This window comes from Oryctolagus cuniculus, chromosome 10 (genome assembly GCF_051225735.1).
Source record: "Oryctolagus cuniculus isolate XC-2025 breed Fujian yellow rabbit chromosome 10, ASM5122573v1, whole genome shotgun sequence".
Taxonomy (NCBI): domain Eukaryota; kingdom Metazoa; phylum Chordata; class Mammalia; order Lagomorpha; family Leporidae; genus Oryctolagus; species Oryctolagus cuniculus.
This window is the reverse complement of record NC_142876.1, coordinates 68,335,652-68,351,616: the sequence shown is the minus strand read 5'-3', so window position 1 is coordinate 68,351,616 and position 15,965 is coordinate 68,335,652. Positions and strand designations below refer to the sequence as shown.

Here is a 15,965-nt window from a genome sequence, read left to right as displayed (position 1 = left end):
CATTCATGATCTGTTCAGATGTTCTGTTTCTTCCTGATTCCATCTTAGTATGCTATGTATGTCTAGGAATTTATCAATTTATCATGCTTTATCCAATTTGTAAGCATGTAATTGTTCACTGTAGTCTCTTAAGATCCTTTGTAATTCTATGCTATCACTGGTAATGACTCCTCTTTAATTTCTGATATTTTTCTTTGTCTCTTTTTTTCTTAGTCTAATTAAAGGTTTACCTATTTTGTCTGTCTTTTCAAAAAATAAACTCTAAATTTTGTTGATCTTTTGTTTTGTTTTCCTAGTCTCTCATTTTTTTCTGCTCTGATTTTTATTATTTCTTCCTTTTGTTAACATTGGGTTTAGTTTGTTTTTCTTTTTCTAATTCCTTGAGGTGTAGCATTAGATTGTTTGTTAGATTGCTTACTTCAAATTTTTTTTTTCTTTTTTATGTAGGTGTTTGTTGCTATTAACTTCCCTCTTGGAACTTCTTTTAGCACATCTGTTATATTTTGGTATCCTGTATATTCATGTTTTTGAACTACTTTTGCTATTTATTTATTTATTTATCTTAGTCTTTATTTTACCTGAAATAGGGAAAAAGACAGAGAGAAGTGGAAAAGAGAGAGAAAGGTGTTCTAACCACCACTTCATTCCCCAAATGGCTGCAACAGCCAGGACTGGGCCAATCTCAAGCTTATAGTCAGCAACTCAGTCCAGGTCTCCCAAAGTGGGTGGCAGGGACCCACGGACTTGGGTCATCAGCTACTGTCCCCTACACACAGGGTATGCAGTGGCAGGAAGCTGTAATTCAAAGTGAATCACTCCAATAAGGGATGTGGACATCCTAAGCAGCACCAAATGCCCACCCTCAAATGATTTTTAAATTTCTCCTTTAAGTTTTTTCATTGATCCATTAGTTGTTCAGAAACTTGTTGTTTAATTTGAGAATTTTCTTCAGTTACTCCTGTTGCTGATTTCTAGTTTCATTTGTATTATAGTCAGAGAAGATACTTGATATGATTTTATTCTTCTCATATTTGTTAAGAATTGTTTTGTAGGATAATAAAAGTTCTATCCTGGAGGCTCTTCCTTGTGCTTTTGAGATGAGTGTGCTGTCAGCTACTGATGAATGTCATGTTTCAGGTGACTGTTAGGCTGTTAGGCTCATTTGGTCCTTATTAGTTTTCTGTCTGGGTTGATCTTTCTGTTGCTGAAAGCAGGGTATCAAAGTCCAAATTGCATTCTGTTTCTGAATTCATGTCTTAACATGGTTTTATATTATTTTTGTGCTCTGATGTTGAGGGCACATATATTTAGAACTGCTATTTCCACTTGATTAACTAGTGTTTTTATCATTATGAAGTAACTTAGTCATCTCATTTTATAGTTTTTACTGATGGAAGTATATTTATGTTATCTGATGGAAGTATATCTACATCTATTTTGTGTTGTTTTCCATTCACATGGAAAATTTTTTTCCCAATACTTCATCTATAATCTATGTGTGTTCTTAAATCTGAAGTGAGTATGGATACATAGCTTATAGGTAGTTGGTTCCTTCATGTCTTGTGATTGGATAATTTAATCCATTTATATTCAAAGCAAGTATTAATAGGTTAGAATCTTTATGTTCCTAAAGTTGTACTTATGAAATGCATGAAGTTTGCATTCCTTAAATAAAAGGTTTCTGAGAAAAAAAAACAAATAGTAAAAATGAATCTATTGCTGTGGTTTCATTTATTGTCTTCTGGTTACTTTGTAGGTCCTTTGTTTTCTTCTTCTTTTGCAATTTTATTCTTCTTTGTGATTTGGTAATTTTTTTTTAGTAGCACTCTAGTTTTTTTACATTTTATCTTTTGTGTATCTACAACAGGTTTTTGCATTGTGGCTACCATGAGGCTTATGTAAAATGTATTAGTTATAATAGGCTACTTTAAGTGGTTGACAACTTAGAATTTGATTGTGTGTAGAAACTCAGCAGTTTTACTCCATTCTTCCAACATTTTGTTTTTTATATAAAAATTATATCTTTTTATGTTATGGATCTACTAACAAATTACTGTAGGCATTATTATTATTAATAATAACTATTATTTTTAGTAGTTTTGTCTTAACCTTCATACCTCCTGTTTAGAATTTTTAAGATTCAGGGAACCGGCGCTATGGCTCACTCGGTTAATCCTCTGCCAGCGGCGCTGGCATCCCATATGGGCACCAGGTTCTAGTCCAGTTGCTCCTCTTCCAGTCCAGCTCTCTGCTGTGGCCCGGGAGGGCAGTGGAGGATGGTCCAAGTGCTTAGGCCCCTGCACCTGCATGGGAGACCAGGAAGAAGCACCTGGCTCCTGGCTTTGGATCAGTGCAGCACCGGCCGTAGCGGCCATTTGGAGGTTGAACCAACGGAAGGAAGACCTTTCTCTCTGTCTCTCTCACTGTCTATAACTCTACCTATCAAATAAATTAAAATTAAAAAAGAATTTTAAAATATTCAGTTTATTTATTTATTTATTTGAAAGGAAGAGTGCCAAAAAGGGAGAGAAAGAAGAAATGTGTGTGTGTGTGTGTGTGAGAGAGAGAGAGAGAGAGAGATCCTTCATCCACTGGTTCATTCCCTAAATAGCTACAATAGCCAAGGCTGAGTTAGGTGAAACCAGAAGCCAAGAACTCTTCCATTAGTGTCTCCCACATGTGTGACAGGGCCTAAGCACTTGGATCATCATCCATTGCTTTCCCTGGCACATTAGCAGGAGGCTCATTGGGAAGTGGAGCGACAGGACTTGAACCAGAACTCTGACAGGGGTAAAGGCATCACAAGTAGCAGCTTAACTCACTGCATCACAATGCCGGCTCCTCCGAGTTAGATTTTTTTTTTTTTTTTTTTTTTTTTTTTTTTTTTTTTTTTTTTTTTTTTTTTTTTTTTGACAGGCAGAGTGGACAGTGAGAGAGAGAGACAGAGAGAGAAAGGTCTTCCTTTGCCGCTGGTTCACCCTCCAATGGCCGCCGCTGCAGCCGGCGCACCGCGCTGATCCTGGCAGGAGCCAGGAGCCAGGTGCTTTTCCTGGTCTCCCATGGGGTGCAGGGCCCAAGCACCTGGGCCATCCTCCACTGCACTCCCTGGCCATAGCAGAGAGCTGGCCTGGAAGAGGGGCAACCGGGACAGAATCCGGCGCCCCAACCGGGACTAGAACCCGGTGTGCCGGCGCCGCAAGGTGGAGGATTAGCCTATTGAGCCACGGCGCCGGCTTCTGAGTTAGATTTTAAGAGCAAGAACCACCTATTTTAATTCACTGTTTCTCATCATGCTCAATATAGCCATGAACAGGTAATAAATATCGAATGTATACTTTGTGATTGACAGATCCATTTAGGAAGTGATACTTGAGCTAGTGATATTTGATTCCATGTTTGACACTGTTGTACACCCTGGTTCTGTTAATGACGTTCTCCCTCTCTTTTCTCTCCCCAACCACAGCATGTGCATTCCGGTACAATGGGCTCTCCTTTGTCTACCTTATCTACCTCTTGCTCATTCCTCTATTCTCAGAACCAACAAAAGCCACAATGCAAGGTAAGGCACTTATTATTTGGCATAACAGTTATACAGTTTCTTTTTTTTTAAACTTTTATTTAATGAATATAAATTTCCAAAGTACAGCTTATGGATTACAATGGCTCCCCCCCATAACTTCCCTCCCACCTGCAACCCTCCCCTTCAGTTATACAGTTTCAATGCATTTTTTGTTTATCTGATGGGAGAGATGTTATCTGTACAACATGGGTGGTCCAGTAGGGAGTGGGTGTCAAATATTTGAACAGCTACATCAAATAGAGCTGTATAGAAATTGTGATAATTTCTTAGGTCACTTTCACAGTTGTTCTTCACATGTAGTCCCTATTAGGTCTTTGTTAGTATGCTTGGCAGTATATCTGTGTCTAGATAAAACTAAAAAAGTATTGTCAATCAAACATGGCAGTTGGCATTGACACATGTGTGTCAATGTTGGGGGGTGAATGATCGGGGAGAAGTTAGTGGCAATTGGAAGGGGCAGAGCAGTGTTTGACATTCCTAAGCCACTTAGCAGGAGACCAAGAGAGGAAGCCTGCTCGTAGTCCAGCCTTGTTCATGTCAGTTGAGGTTTGTTAGCATCTGCCTCAATGACGTAATGAAAGGGCATAATCTGAGTTGGAAGCATATTTTCTTAGGCATGTTCCTGCAAAGCTTTAGATCCCTTTCCTGCTCCTCTACAAGGTCTCAGGACATAGAAGAGAGCTGTGTTTGTTGAGGCTGTAATTTGGAAGCATGGTCTGGTTTGTGAGTTTGTTTATTTGAAGTTCTCCCACAAGTATCAAACTAAAACCATGCTTAGATAATTTAATCAATTGTTTTGAAAAACGCCCACACTGCAAGAAGTAAGGACTGTGCCAAATACCTTAGGTGAGTGTAATAGCCCTCAAGGCTATCTGTTTACAAGAAAGGAAAAGGAAGTTGTGTTTGACCCAACTTATGGAGCAGCATGGGAAAGCTCATTGCTGGTGACTTTCTTGTTGATGGTGGACTCTGGAGGAAGAAGGAAAGACCCTGGTGTTCACAGAGCAACAAACAATGACTGCATCTTTTCCATTCTCTCCATTCATCATTAAATTGTAAAACACTTGCAGATCTTCATCCCAGTGTTGTGACTGCAATAGTTATATGTCATGTTGATTTTCCTGACTCAGGAGAGGAACGCCTTAATGTCCCTTAAATTTTTAATATACAAAGTTAGGAAAGTCTAGAGAAATGTGAGTTTACGTAAATCTTTACCCCAGACACTACAGCCTCATTCCTGAAGAGATCAACATAAGCAAAGTAGTTTCAGGCCTCAGAACAAGATTGCAGCATATAGGCAACTTCCACTTCATAACTTGATGCTCATTTTTCAGAGAAAGAAGGTTTGTGTGCATTCAGCTTAAACATGACTACCTTTATATATTCAATTGCAATATCTATCATGTTTATATCAAGTTGGAACCTTATGTCTTTTTTGGATTCGAGGTAACTGGGATCTGTCCCTTTGTATGTATGCGCCCACCCTAACTTTTCCTTTATCTCTAACTAACCAGTCCTGAATGTTGCAACAATGGTAGAAGTGCTCACTGGTCTAAGTTCAAGTGCACCAGGGACTGACACCATCAGGAAGATCACAGGTGAAACAGAATCAAAGGCAAAAAAGAAAATCCTCTCTAGATAAAGAAATACCCTGAACTAACAAAATGCAACCAGGTCAATGAACCAACAAGGCATAATCAAGGGCACAGTTGTCTCCTGGCGCAGCTCATAATAGGAAAGGAGAGGACAGCAGGCTTGAGGGGGAAATCCACTTGGATCTTCCCCATCCCTACCTGGAAGCAGCATTGTGAGAATTTATTTTCCTCTTCCCTGCATTTCAGCACCAAGAAACATGGCTGATATTCAACACAGCCTCATTTGCTTGTTTGTTTCTGTGATTGCAGAGGGACTCCAGGAAGGGACGTCACATGTATTTTTTTCTGAACTCATAGGGCTCCTATTCCCTGTGTTCCCCAAATCTGTGTTTTGAGACATACCAGGTTAGACAGCCCTGGTGGCGTGAGGTCCCCTATGGAGCTGACCTCTGCCAGTGATGGCCCCAGCATGGGAGGATGCTGTGTGTGCTGTGTGGCTTTTCGGGAGACTCAGGTTCAGACTTGCTTGGACTCTGGAGTTGGTGTCCCTACATGTTTTTCACGAATCAGTCAAAAAAGTACATAGGCAAATTGAAAGGACTGCTGGCAAGCTCTGCATTCCCTGTGCCCAGACAGTTTGTGCCTGAGACGGTGACTGAGTTTGAATTGGCCTCCAGAGCCGATCAGGCCACACTCTCCTTTGCTAGACCTGTGGACTAATGCAGATTCCACCTGAACTGGAAGGAAGGTGCATGAATGAGAACAGCACTCCAGGTCCTTCCCTCTGCTCTCCACTGGGTCTCCTAAGTATCTTTTTTTTCTTTTTTTTTTTTTTAAAGATTTAATTTTTTTATTTTTATTTGAGACAGTTACACAGAGAGGTAGAGATAATGAGAGAGGTCTTCCGTCCACTGGTTCTCTCCCAGGATGGCTGCAATGGCCAGAGCTGAGCCGATCCAAAGCTGGGAGCCAGGAGTTTCTTCTGGGTCTCCCACGCGGCGCAGGGGCCCAAGGACTTGGGCCATCTTCTACTGCTTTCCCAGGCACATTAGCAGGGAGCTGGATTAGAAGTGGAGCAGCTAGGACTCGAACTGGCACCCATATGGGATGCTGGTGATGCAGGCCGGAGTTTTAGCACACTGTGTTGCAAGTTTCTTTCTTGTATCTTATCAGCACATCCATAAAAATGCCCAGGATATAACAAATATTAATATCATAAGTTGGGAAGTGATTTTTGGATCTAGCTCTTGGAATAGTGTATTAGTCTGATTTTGTTACTCTCATGAATTGCCCGAGGCAGACTACTTTAGAAAGAAAAGAGGTTTATTTTGCTCAGAGTTTTGGAGGTGCAATGGCATGGCTCCAGCATCAGCTTAACTCTGGGGAGGGTCTCGAGCCCATATTGGGAGCATGTGAGAAAAGTAGTGATTACACAGTGAGACAGAGGCCAGAGACTGATTCAGGGGTCAGGTTCAGGCTGACTCATGAGAACAACCTCAGGGGTTCCTCCATAACTACTTTTATACCTTCTGAGGGCAGAGTACCCACTGACCTGGGAACCTCCGACTAGGTGCCACCTCTTTAAAAGGTCTACCACCTTCCAACATTGTAATCCAGAGGACCAAGTTTTCAGTACTTGAACGCTTGAGGGACCACCATGGCCAAACCATAGCAAGCAGCTCTAAATGCTCGATTCTAGTCCTTCTTTGTTGTTTAGGACAGGGACATTTACTTACTGTAGCTCACCTTATCCACAGGGAATATGTTCCAACACTTCCAGTGGCTGCTTGAAACCACAGATAGTAGCAAACTTTATCTATGCTGGTATTTTTTCTATATGCCCTGCAGCAGAGCCACACAGGACCAGAGTTCATTAATGCCTCAGTGGTTCCTTTGCATCAGTACTCTTGCATTTTGAGGCCACTGCTAAATAAAACCAGAGTGACTTGAACAGAAGCCCAGGGATACCAGGCCAGTTGATCTGATAACTCAGTTTCTACTAGATGGCTAGCATTAACATGTGGGTAGTATATACAGAGTGGATACGTGGCACAAAGGGATGATTCACATCCTAGGTGGGACAGGGTGAGATTTTATCACACTATTCAGCCTGGCATGTAATTTATAACTTGTAGTTGCTTTATTTGAGTAATTCTCCGTTAGCATTTTTGGACTGCAGTTGGCCACAAGTGACTGAAATGTCAGAACGTGAAAGCCTGGGTGAGAGGAGGCTGCTGTGGTTGACCTCAAGGCTATCAACAGGGCAGAGTTTCTGAGTATTACTGATGCCCTCTCCTTGCCTGTGATGAAGCAGGGGATTTGTTGTAAGACCTCTGTCACTGCGCTGGGGAGGCTGGGAGATGGGCAGCAGCTAGGGTTATATTGAAATGTATAAAAACTGAGTTTTTAAAAATTAGGGTGCTTCCTGCAGAGCAGTGGTCTTTCTACATTCTGCCTGTTGAATTTCTTCATTTAGGGGAGGATTAAGCCTGTGACTATAAAGGAAATTGAGGCCAGAGTGCTGTTTAGGGCACTCGTCATTCTATGAATCCGTTGTGTATCCCGCTTCCCATGTTGGATCGCTCTCTCCTTTTGCATTCTATCAATTATTATTAGCAGACACTGGACTTACTTATATGATCCCTTTGACACTTAATCCTATCTTTATGATCAGTTATGAACTTAAACTGATCACTTTAAGTAGTAAGATGGCATTAGTACCTGCCAACTTAATGGGATTTGGAGTCCCATGGCAAGTTTTTAGTTTACCCTTAGTTAAGTCTAAGGGAGCGTGTGCTGAACTGTACATCTGCTCCCTCTCTTATTCCCACTCTTATTTTTAACAGGGATCAATTTTCAATTGGATTTAAGCACCTAAGAAAAATTCTGTGTTAAGTAAAGAGTTCAACCAATGGTAATAAGTAGAAAAAAATTCTAAAAAGCATAAAATAGTTAAGCTGTTCCTTGACAGTCAGGACAAGGGCTGATCAAATCACTGCTTCTCATAGTGCCAGTTTTACTTCTACAGGAGGGAAAAAAAGACCTAAATGAAAGATCTCTGTGAGTGAGATCCCAGTGGAAAGAAGGGGCCATCAAAGAAGGAGGTACCTTTCTCTGAAGGGAGGAGAGAACTTCCACTTTAATTATGGCCTTGTCTAAAGAATGTCAGAGTTTGTGAACTCAAGAGGCTTCCATAGCCTTGGCAGCTCATGACAAGAGCCTCGGGTGATTACTGACATCATAAATAATTGTTAAACCAACAACAGGAGTCACTGTGCACTTGCTCCCCATGTAGGACCTCTGTCCTTAATGTGCTGTACTATGCGAATTAACGGTAAAACTTATCTTCAAACAGTACTTTATATTTTCTGTGTCTGTGTGGGTGCAAACTGTTGAAATATTTACTTAGTATAGAGTTGATCTTCTGTATATAAAGATAATTAAAAATGAATCTTAATGAAGAATAGGTTGGGAGAAGAAGTAGGAGATGGGATGGTTTGCGGATGGGAGGGTGGTTATGGGGAAAAGAACTGCAATAATCCAAAAGTTGTACTTTTGAAATTTATATTTATAAAATAAAAGTTTTCTATAAAAATAAAATAAAGGAAATTGAAAGTGTGGTATCAAAAAATTAAAAGAAAATGGAAGGAAGAAAGGAAGGAGGAGGGAGAAGAGTGGGAATATCATCATGCTTTTAAAATTGTATATATGAAATATATTAAATGTGTTCTCTTTATGTAAATAATTTTTTTAAAAAATTAGGGTGATGGAAAGTACTCAGAATCCCCTTAGCTTAGGGGTGCTATTGACTAAAGAGGGCTGAACTATACAGATACACAGAATACTAGAGGAAGAAGAGCCTACTGGAGTGATCAAGAACATCCCAGCTGCCAGTTAGTGGAGTCCCTTCTTCAGCTCTCATGTCTGCTGCCCATGTGGTTCTTCCTACAGATGAGTGGTGCCAGGGAGCTCCCTGTCTTCTAGGGACTCTATGGTACTGTTGGGCAGTTCGTTCTTGAATAAAACAGAAATCTACTACTTCACAAATACAAGCCATTGTTTCTGATCTAGAGCAACAAAGAAAGAATTAACAGAGACCAGAAGATCATTTTGTAATAATATTGTGAAGGGAGTTAAATGGTAAGCATTTGACTAAGTGACATCTGCTGTCTTTCATCCATCAAGGATTTTGGAACTCTTAGTTTTCTATTTCAGATCTTCAAATGTGTAGTTATCCCAGTAGCATTGTATCAGTCAGGGTTCAACTAGAAATCAGGAATCATTCTGGGTGGTTTTTGAATGTTTATTCATATATTTTAATCTATTTGAATGGCAAAAAACAGAGAGAGAGAAAGAGAGAGAGAGAGAGAGGTGGGGGGTGGGGAGAGCTCTTCCATCCATTGGTTCATTTATTCCACAAATAACTGTAACAGTGCTTGACCAGGCTGAAGTCAACAGCCCAAAACTCTGTGCAGGTCTCCCAAATGGGCGACAGAGACCCAATACTTGGGCTGTTGCTGCCACCCAGGATGCAGTAACAGGAAGCTGGATTGGAAGCAGAGGAGCCAGGACACGAACTGGCACTCTGAGGTGGGTTGTGGGTGTCCCAAGTGGCAGCTTAAATCATTGCACCACAACACCCACCTCACTCTAGGTGTTTCAAAAAAAAAAAAAAAAAAAGAACATTTAACAGAGGGAATCAGTTGCAAATAACAGTGATGGAAGAACTAAGAAGTCAGGAGCAAAGTTGAAGCCATGTAGCTATCTGCAGGGAAGCTGGGGAGGATTGGGGTTGGGTGGCAGCAGCAGAATTCAAAACAAGAGCCATCGGCCACTGCCAGACCTGCAGGAGAAAGTTTAGCAACAAGTGTGTGTGCAGACAGCATTGGCTGACCCTCTGCAGTCTACTGTGTCAATCAGATGTGACAGCCCCATGCCAGTCATTAAACAACGACCTTTGACTTTTCCAGTGTCCTGTGGAGAGTTGGGGAAGGGATGGTATCTCCCTTCTGTCTTTGTTTGCTGGGCAGAAGATTATTAGTGACTTCAGGACATGATTTATAGATTGCCCCGACCAGATCCACTTCCTGAAGAGGCTCCTCTCTCTGCCAGAATCTCTTCCACAAGATTATGTGCAGCACACGCTGTGGTGTTAATGCACAGTCCCCTTTCAGGATGGAGGCACCTGTTCCCCACCTGCCAGCAGGTGTTTCTGGATCAGTGCACTGCAGAATCCCTGTCTGGGAATTGATGGCGGTGGAAGGGAGCCACTTTACATGAATTTCTCTTTGCCCTGGACAGAGAAAGCCTGAACCTTGTGACTGCTGAACACAGTTATCAAGACAGGAAGGTCTCGGTCAGCAGAGGTGTCTGGCGCAAGGGCATCAATATTTAGTGTCTGCCTATGTGAGGTCTTACTTCCTTCACTCTGAACAGGTGTTGCACAAGAACACTACTCAATAATCCCCTTGCTGTCTGCATCCTCCTCAGGCTCTGTTTCTGGGGAACCAGCTACAAGGGTCCATGATGCATGGACCTCTGCCTCAGGCCTCCTACCCATGAGATAACACATGTGGTTGGACAGCTGGAGCCTGGGCAGAGGGGCCAGCCTGGGAGGTGAGAGTTAGATGAAGAGACAGCTCTAGCATTCATGTCCAAGGTCACACATAGTCTGCCCAGTGCAGCAGTGAGGGAACAATGTGGCTGTCTCTCCCTCCTGCCACTCACTTGACCTGGATGTCACTTCTTTGAGTCAAATCCCCCCCTTAGCACTTAGAGATCCATACACTTCAGGATAAGGAGGCTTTGTGGGGAAATCAAAGGAGCAGATAGATCTTAAGCAATATATAAAATGATTAGCCAAATAGTAGTGATTATTAGTTGCAGAACTTACACAGGTTTGAGTCAGCAGATCTCTGTGCTATGGTTTGAATATCCCCTCCCAGAGTCATATTCAAATTCAATTCACTTGCCTCTGTTGCACTTTTATTAGATGGATCCTTTTAGAGGTGTTCAAGTCACACAGGCTCTGGCTTCATAAATGGATCAAGGCCATTACTGCAGGAGAAAGCTCCCATGAAAGGACAATTGTGGCCCACTCCTTCTGTCTCATGCCCTCCTTCTTGCCATACAATGGCCCTTACATATTTTGATGTGGTAAGAAGGCCCTTGCCAGATGCTGGTGTCATATTCCTGGACTTCCCAGACTCCGAGCTGTCAGAAGGAAATCGCTGACGTCTGTAAGTGACCATGTCTCAGGCATTCTGTTATGGTAACAGAGAATGGACCAAGACACTGTGCTGGAACATCCCTCCACAGATTTCCAGCGGGTGGCTTTGCCCATAACTCAGATTCATCTCAAATGTCACCTCCTTAGAAACATCTTCCTTTGCTTACCTATGTGTCCTATTCCACTTCCCCTTGTATTTTTCATGCTGTGAACCAGTTTTATTTTCCTCAATATGTATATGATCTGAAATTCTCTGTGGCCCTTAGCAAGAGCTAGATTTGAGGGTCCCAGACACACAGCTGTTGTGTTTCTCTCCCCAGTTATTCCTGCACATTTCTCACTGGGAGTGCACCTGGAGGAAAATTCCCGTAGCTGGTGAAATTTTAGGCGTTCTACAGAGCTCATCTGTTATCTCGCAGTCAATTTTTTTTTTGTTTCTTTAGTGCCCCAATCTGTCTAAAATCAGTCATTCCTGTCCCCAGGCCAGTAAAAACAAAAACAAAATGAAAAACTATAAAATGCTGTTTGAAAGAATTCTTCCCCAGTGTGTTCTGATGCCCGTGGGAGCCTAGAGAGGGTACAGAGGCCCTGGTGAGGCTCGACCCTGCCCCTTGCCTACCTAAGCTGCTTCTGCTGGGGCTGGGCTGAGTCCCACTGGACACAGCAGGTGTCAGGATGGAGACCCCACTATTTAGGACCCCTTAGGTTTCCTTGGTTCACTCTTGACTGTGCTGTTGTCCCTGTTGGGCAACCTGACTTGAAGTCATCTCCAAGAGAGTCAATTCTTGCAATGTCTGTTTCTTTCTGTCTGTCTCACAGCGCGCACACACACACACACACACACACACACGGCACTTTGAATGGGCAGTAGCCCTTTATGTAAGCCCCTCACTTCTGCTGTCACAGTCACTCCAACCCACCTCTCTTCTTGCGTTTGGGTTCCTAAAGCAAGACTCATTTCTCAGTCTAGAGTATCTCTCAGGCTCACAAGGTCATCTCCTTGAAGCCCCTCCCAGCAGGCTTGGGATTCTCTCCACCACATCCAATTCTCTGGTCTTCTCCAACATGAATCGTTCCACATCCTTCCCCATACAATGAGGAGGCACAGGTTGGAAATAAACATTCGTTGTCATGGTATTATCTGAAGAATAAGAGTGTTTGGCATGAAGGCTTGGCCCCTCAGCTTTTTAGGGTTCTGAAACTGAGCCATAATCCCAATTTAATAGATTTATTTAGTGTTTTTGTCCCTTCCAGTGTGTAAACAACAAATGGCAAGCATATGGCCTTTGTTTCTACTGTTGTATAACCAGGGCCCCAAATAGTGCCTGATGTATGGCAGGCACTCAATAAATATTTATGGAACTAGTGGATTTACTTGTAGAGTCTAGGGTTCTAGAATCATTGGTGAACATAGCTGTAGTCCTAGGCTTACTCAATCCTCATAATAGCAAATATCATAGTTTATTGCATGCAGTAGTCCCCTGGAGACAGAAGCTTAGGATATGACAGGCCATGGGATTCTGTTATTTTAGATTTAATTAGGATCAGAGGATCATGAGTAATTGAAAAAATCAAGACTGTTAAAAATGTTTTATGCTTTCACTTACAACAATGGGCATTTTATTTAAGCATGTAATTCTGTAGGAAAGAAATGAATATTTTCTTGCTGCTCAAAAGCTGTGATCTTGGCATTATTGAGATTTCTTTCCATTAAATTTATTAATCTATGTATAATTAACTTCAGGTAGCTCTAGAATTGCAAATGAATGAAATTTCAAGTTATTTTCCCAGTTACAAAAATGATTTTGTAGACCTTATAATATATTGAGTACAACATACTCAATATGATAGAAGAATTTTGGTTTTGTTTGGATGAAATATAAGTATGAAAACATGTGTGATCTGGAAGAAGGCCACAGAAAGTACTCCATAAGTATTGGCTAATAATAATTTCATTATTTTTGAAGTACAACATTATTCCTTTGAATGTCAGAGTGAGCTAGATTTGGAAAACTCATTCTCTTTGGAGGACTGCAGGAACTTTTTTCCAGTGCTCTCTAAATATTCACGAAGAATGATGTGGTTTCTAGGGTTCCTTAGTGTGCTTGACACAGCGGATGCTTTTTATTTCTTTCAAATAATACTTAGACTAATTGTCTTGTTAATAGCCAGTTCCATCATTAAGTACATATTGTTGTATGTTAGTATTTAATCCTCAAAATAAACATTTGAGGGAGATGCTATTATTATTAAAAACTATTAACAAAAATTCTCACCTGACAGAGAATGACTGAGTTATACATGGGCTATGAGTAAACCCCAGGACTCACAGGTGCTAAGAGGCGGGCCACACTGTCCAGCACTGTGTGCTTTTGACTCATGCCCTTTGCAGAGTTAAATGTTCTGAGAGTTTGCAAGGAAAGGGGGAAATTCAGTCCCAAAATAAATACTTGTTGGCTGATAGATTATCAGGCTCTGGACACAAGGACCCAAGGACCTGGAGATACAATAGGAGTCTCTCTAAGGGAGTTATTTACTATGGTTTGGTGCAGATGGATGGTAGATCTACAGGCGAGCTAGAAAATAACATGGTATTAAGTGTGATTGGTTATTTCTCTCAGCAAGTATTAATTGAAAGGTGCGTTGTCACCAAACACTGTTTGGACATATAGAGGACAGAAAGATGGAGAAACGTGGCCCTTCACCAGAACAGCTTCTCAAACACACTGGCTTTTCTGTGTTTTATTGAGTGGGGGGAGCTCTTCCAATGCAGCTATCTTTAGAAGCCACCTGCTATACCAGTGACATTGTTACTGCTCTAAACTTATCTCAGGTGACTCCTTTGCAGCAGTCTTAAGAGCTTACCTTGAGTAGGCTCCCTGGGGGCAAACTCTTGTACTTTGAAAGTGATTTTGATTTGTGTAGCATTTGAAGTCCAGCTTGAATGGGGAAAATGAACGATTAAATGAGCTCTATCAATTTTAAAGGGAGGAAACAAAACAGACTATTTAATATGAACCCAAGTGTTTGAAGGTCATTCCTCACTGAATGAGGAGGTTTGAGATGTATTTGAAAGAGAACAATGTGAATCATATGCATGGTGAATACACATGGAACATGTATCTATCTTTCCAGATGGATACGTGTGTGTGTATGTATATATGTGTGTGGACACGTGTGTATATGGGCTTTTATGTGGAGATATATGTGTGGACGAATGCATGTGACCTTACATGTCATTATGGAGTGAGGTGAAAGGCAGCATCCTGAGGAAGTATCAACTGTCTGGATTTATTCTAGAATCTTGACTGTAAAAGCTAAGCAGTGCCCACTTGGTCCAGCTCAGAAACTCAGGTATTCCTCTGGAGAGGTGTTTTGCCTGGGAATGTAATGAATAATAAAAGCGGCCAACTCTGTGTCACATTTCCTATGTTCCAGCCACTGCTACAAGCACTTTCTATGTATTAAGTCATCCTATTAAAGAATAGGAAAATGACATTGCAAAGACAGAACCTTTATTCTGAAATGAAAACAAAAATTATTGTGCAGTTAAATAGAAAGAAAATCCTTTTAGCAGCCTAGGAATGCTATATAGGGAAGCCCTGATAGAGATGGTCTGTCCTCTGTTTACAGAATTGAGAACTGCATCAGTGCAGCCAAGGCACATTCCAGCCAGTCTAAATTCCTGCTTTCCCTTTGCCATCCCATGTCACTGGGCCTTGCCATATATCCTCAAGGAGGTGGGACTCTTCCCCATTTCTCGCACTTACTTGTAAATTCTTAGTTTTTGATGCTAGTAGGGGTAGAGAACCTTTTTTCTGCCAGAGGTCACTTTTGTATATGTAAATGATATTTATAACATCATTTGCAGTCCATACAAAATTATCATCTTAAAAATTAGTCTTCTATAGATTTATCGAAATTTTGGGTCTCACCTGCAGTTGTCTTTATATGCCAGACCAAAGGATTTGGTGAGCTTTATAGCTACAGGCTGGGAGTTCCCCACCCCTGCTAAATGGTCAAGGTCTAGCATCTTTGTCAGTTGGTTTCAACAGCAAGTTTTACATACTCCCATTTATGTCCAATAAATGATGGTCCTGATATTATCAGTTAAGTGCTCACAGACTGTGGTGGGAGAGGTGCACCTCCAGGTACAGTGTGATATTTGTTCTTTGCTGGAACAGGCTTCTGTCTGCTAACTGGGACCTACCAGCAAGTTCTTTTTTTTTTTTTTGTCAGTGTGTGCTCTTGCATGCTGGAGCAGATAAGCAGGTCTTATCCATTCATTTGACTTAATAGGGGCAGTTAGAAAGAGATGTTGCAGATTACATGACTACAACATTAGCCATTGCCCTGCAGGAAAGCTACCCTAACAGCATAATCACTTGACCAGTTCTTAGGTGAGGTATTGATTTATAGATACACATGCACACATACACACCTACAGACTCATGACAATGGTAGTGTGTAATTATTTCTAAGAACAGAATTGTTTCCTTGTCCAAGAACCTATACTCCTCCAAGGCCTCCATTCTGAATGTTCTCAAACACTGGACAGACA

The 15,965-nt window shown here is 41.4% G+C and overlaps 1 protein-coding gene across 6 annotated transcripts in view; it reads left to right on the top strand.

Annotated features, from left to right (window-relative positions):
• The window catches only part of PIEZO2 (piezo type mechanosensitive ion channel component 2), a 454,193-nt gene that overhangs the window by 78,933 nt on the left and 359,295 nt on the right, over positions 1–15,965 (top strand). For all 6 annotated transcript variants that reach the window (XM_089305336.1, XM_089305338.1, XM_089305337.1 and 3 more), the window contains exon 2: positions 3,464–3,559. In XM_089305336.1, the coding sequence (XP_089161462.1) occupies positions 3,464–3,559 (96 nt within the window). The remainder of the gene's footprint in view (positions 1–3,463; positions 3,560–15,965) is intronic.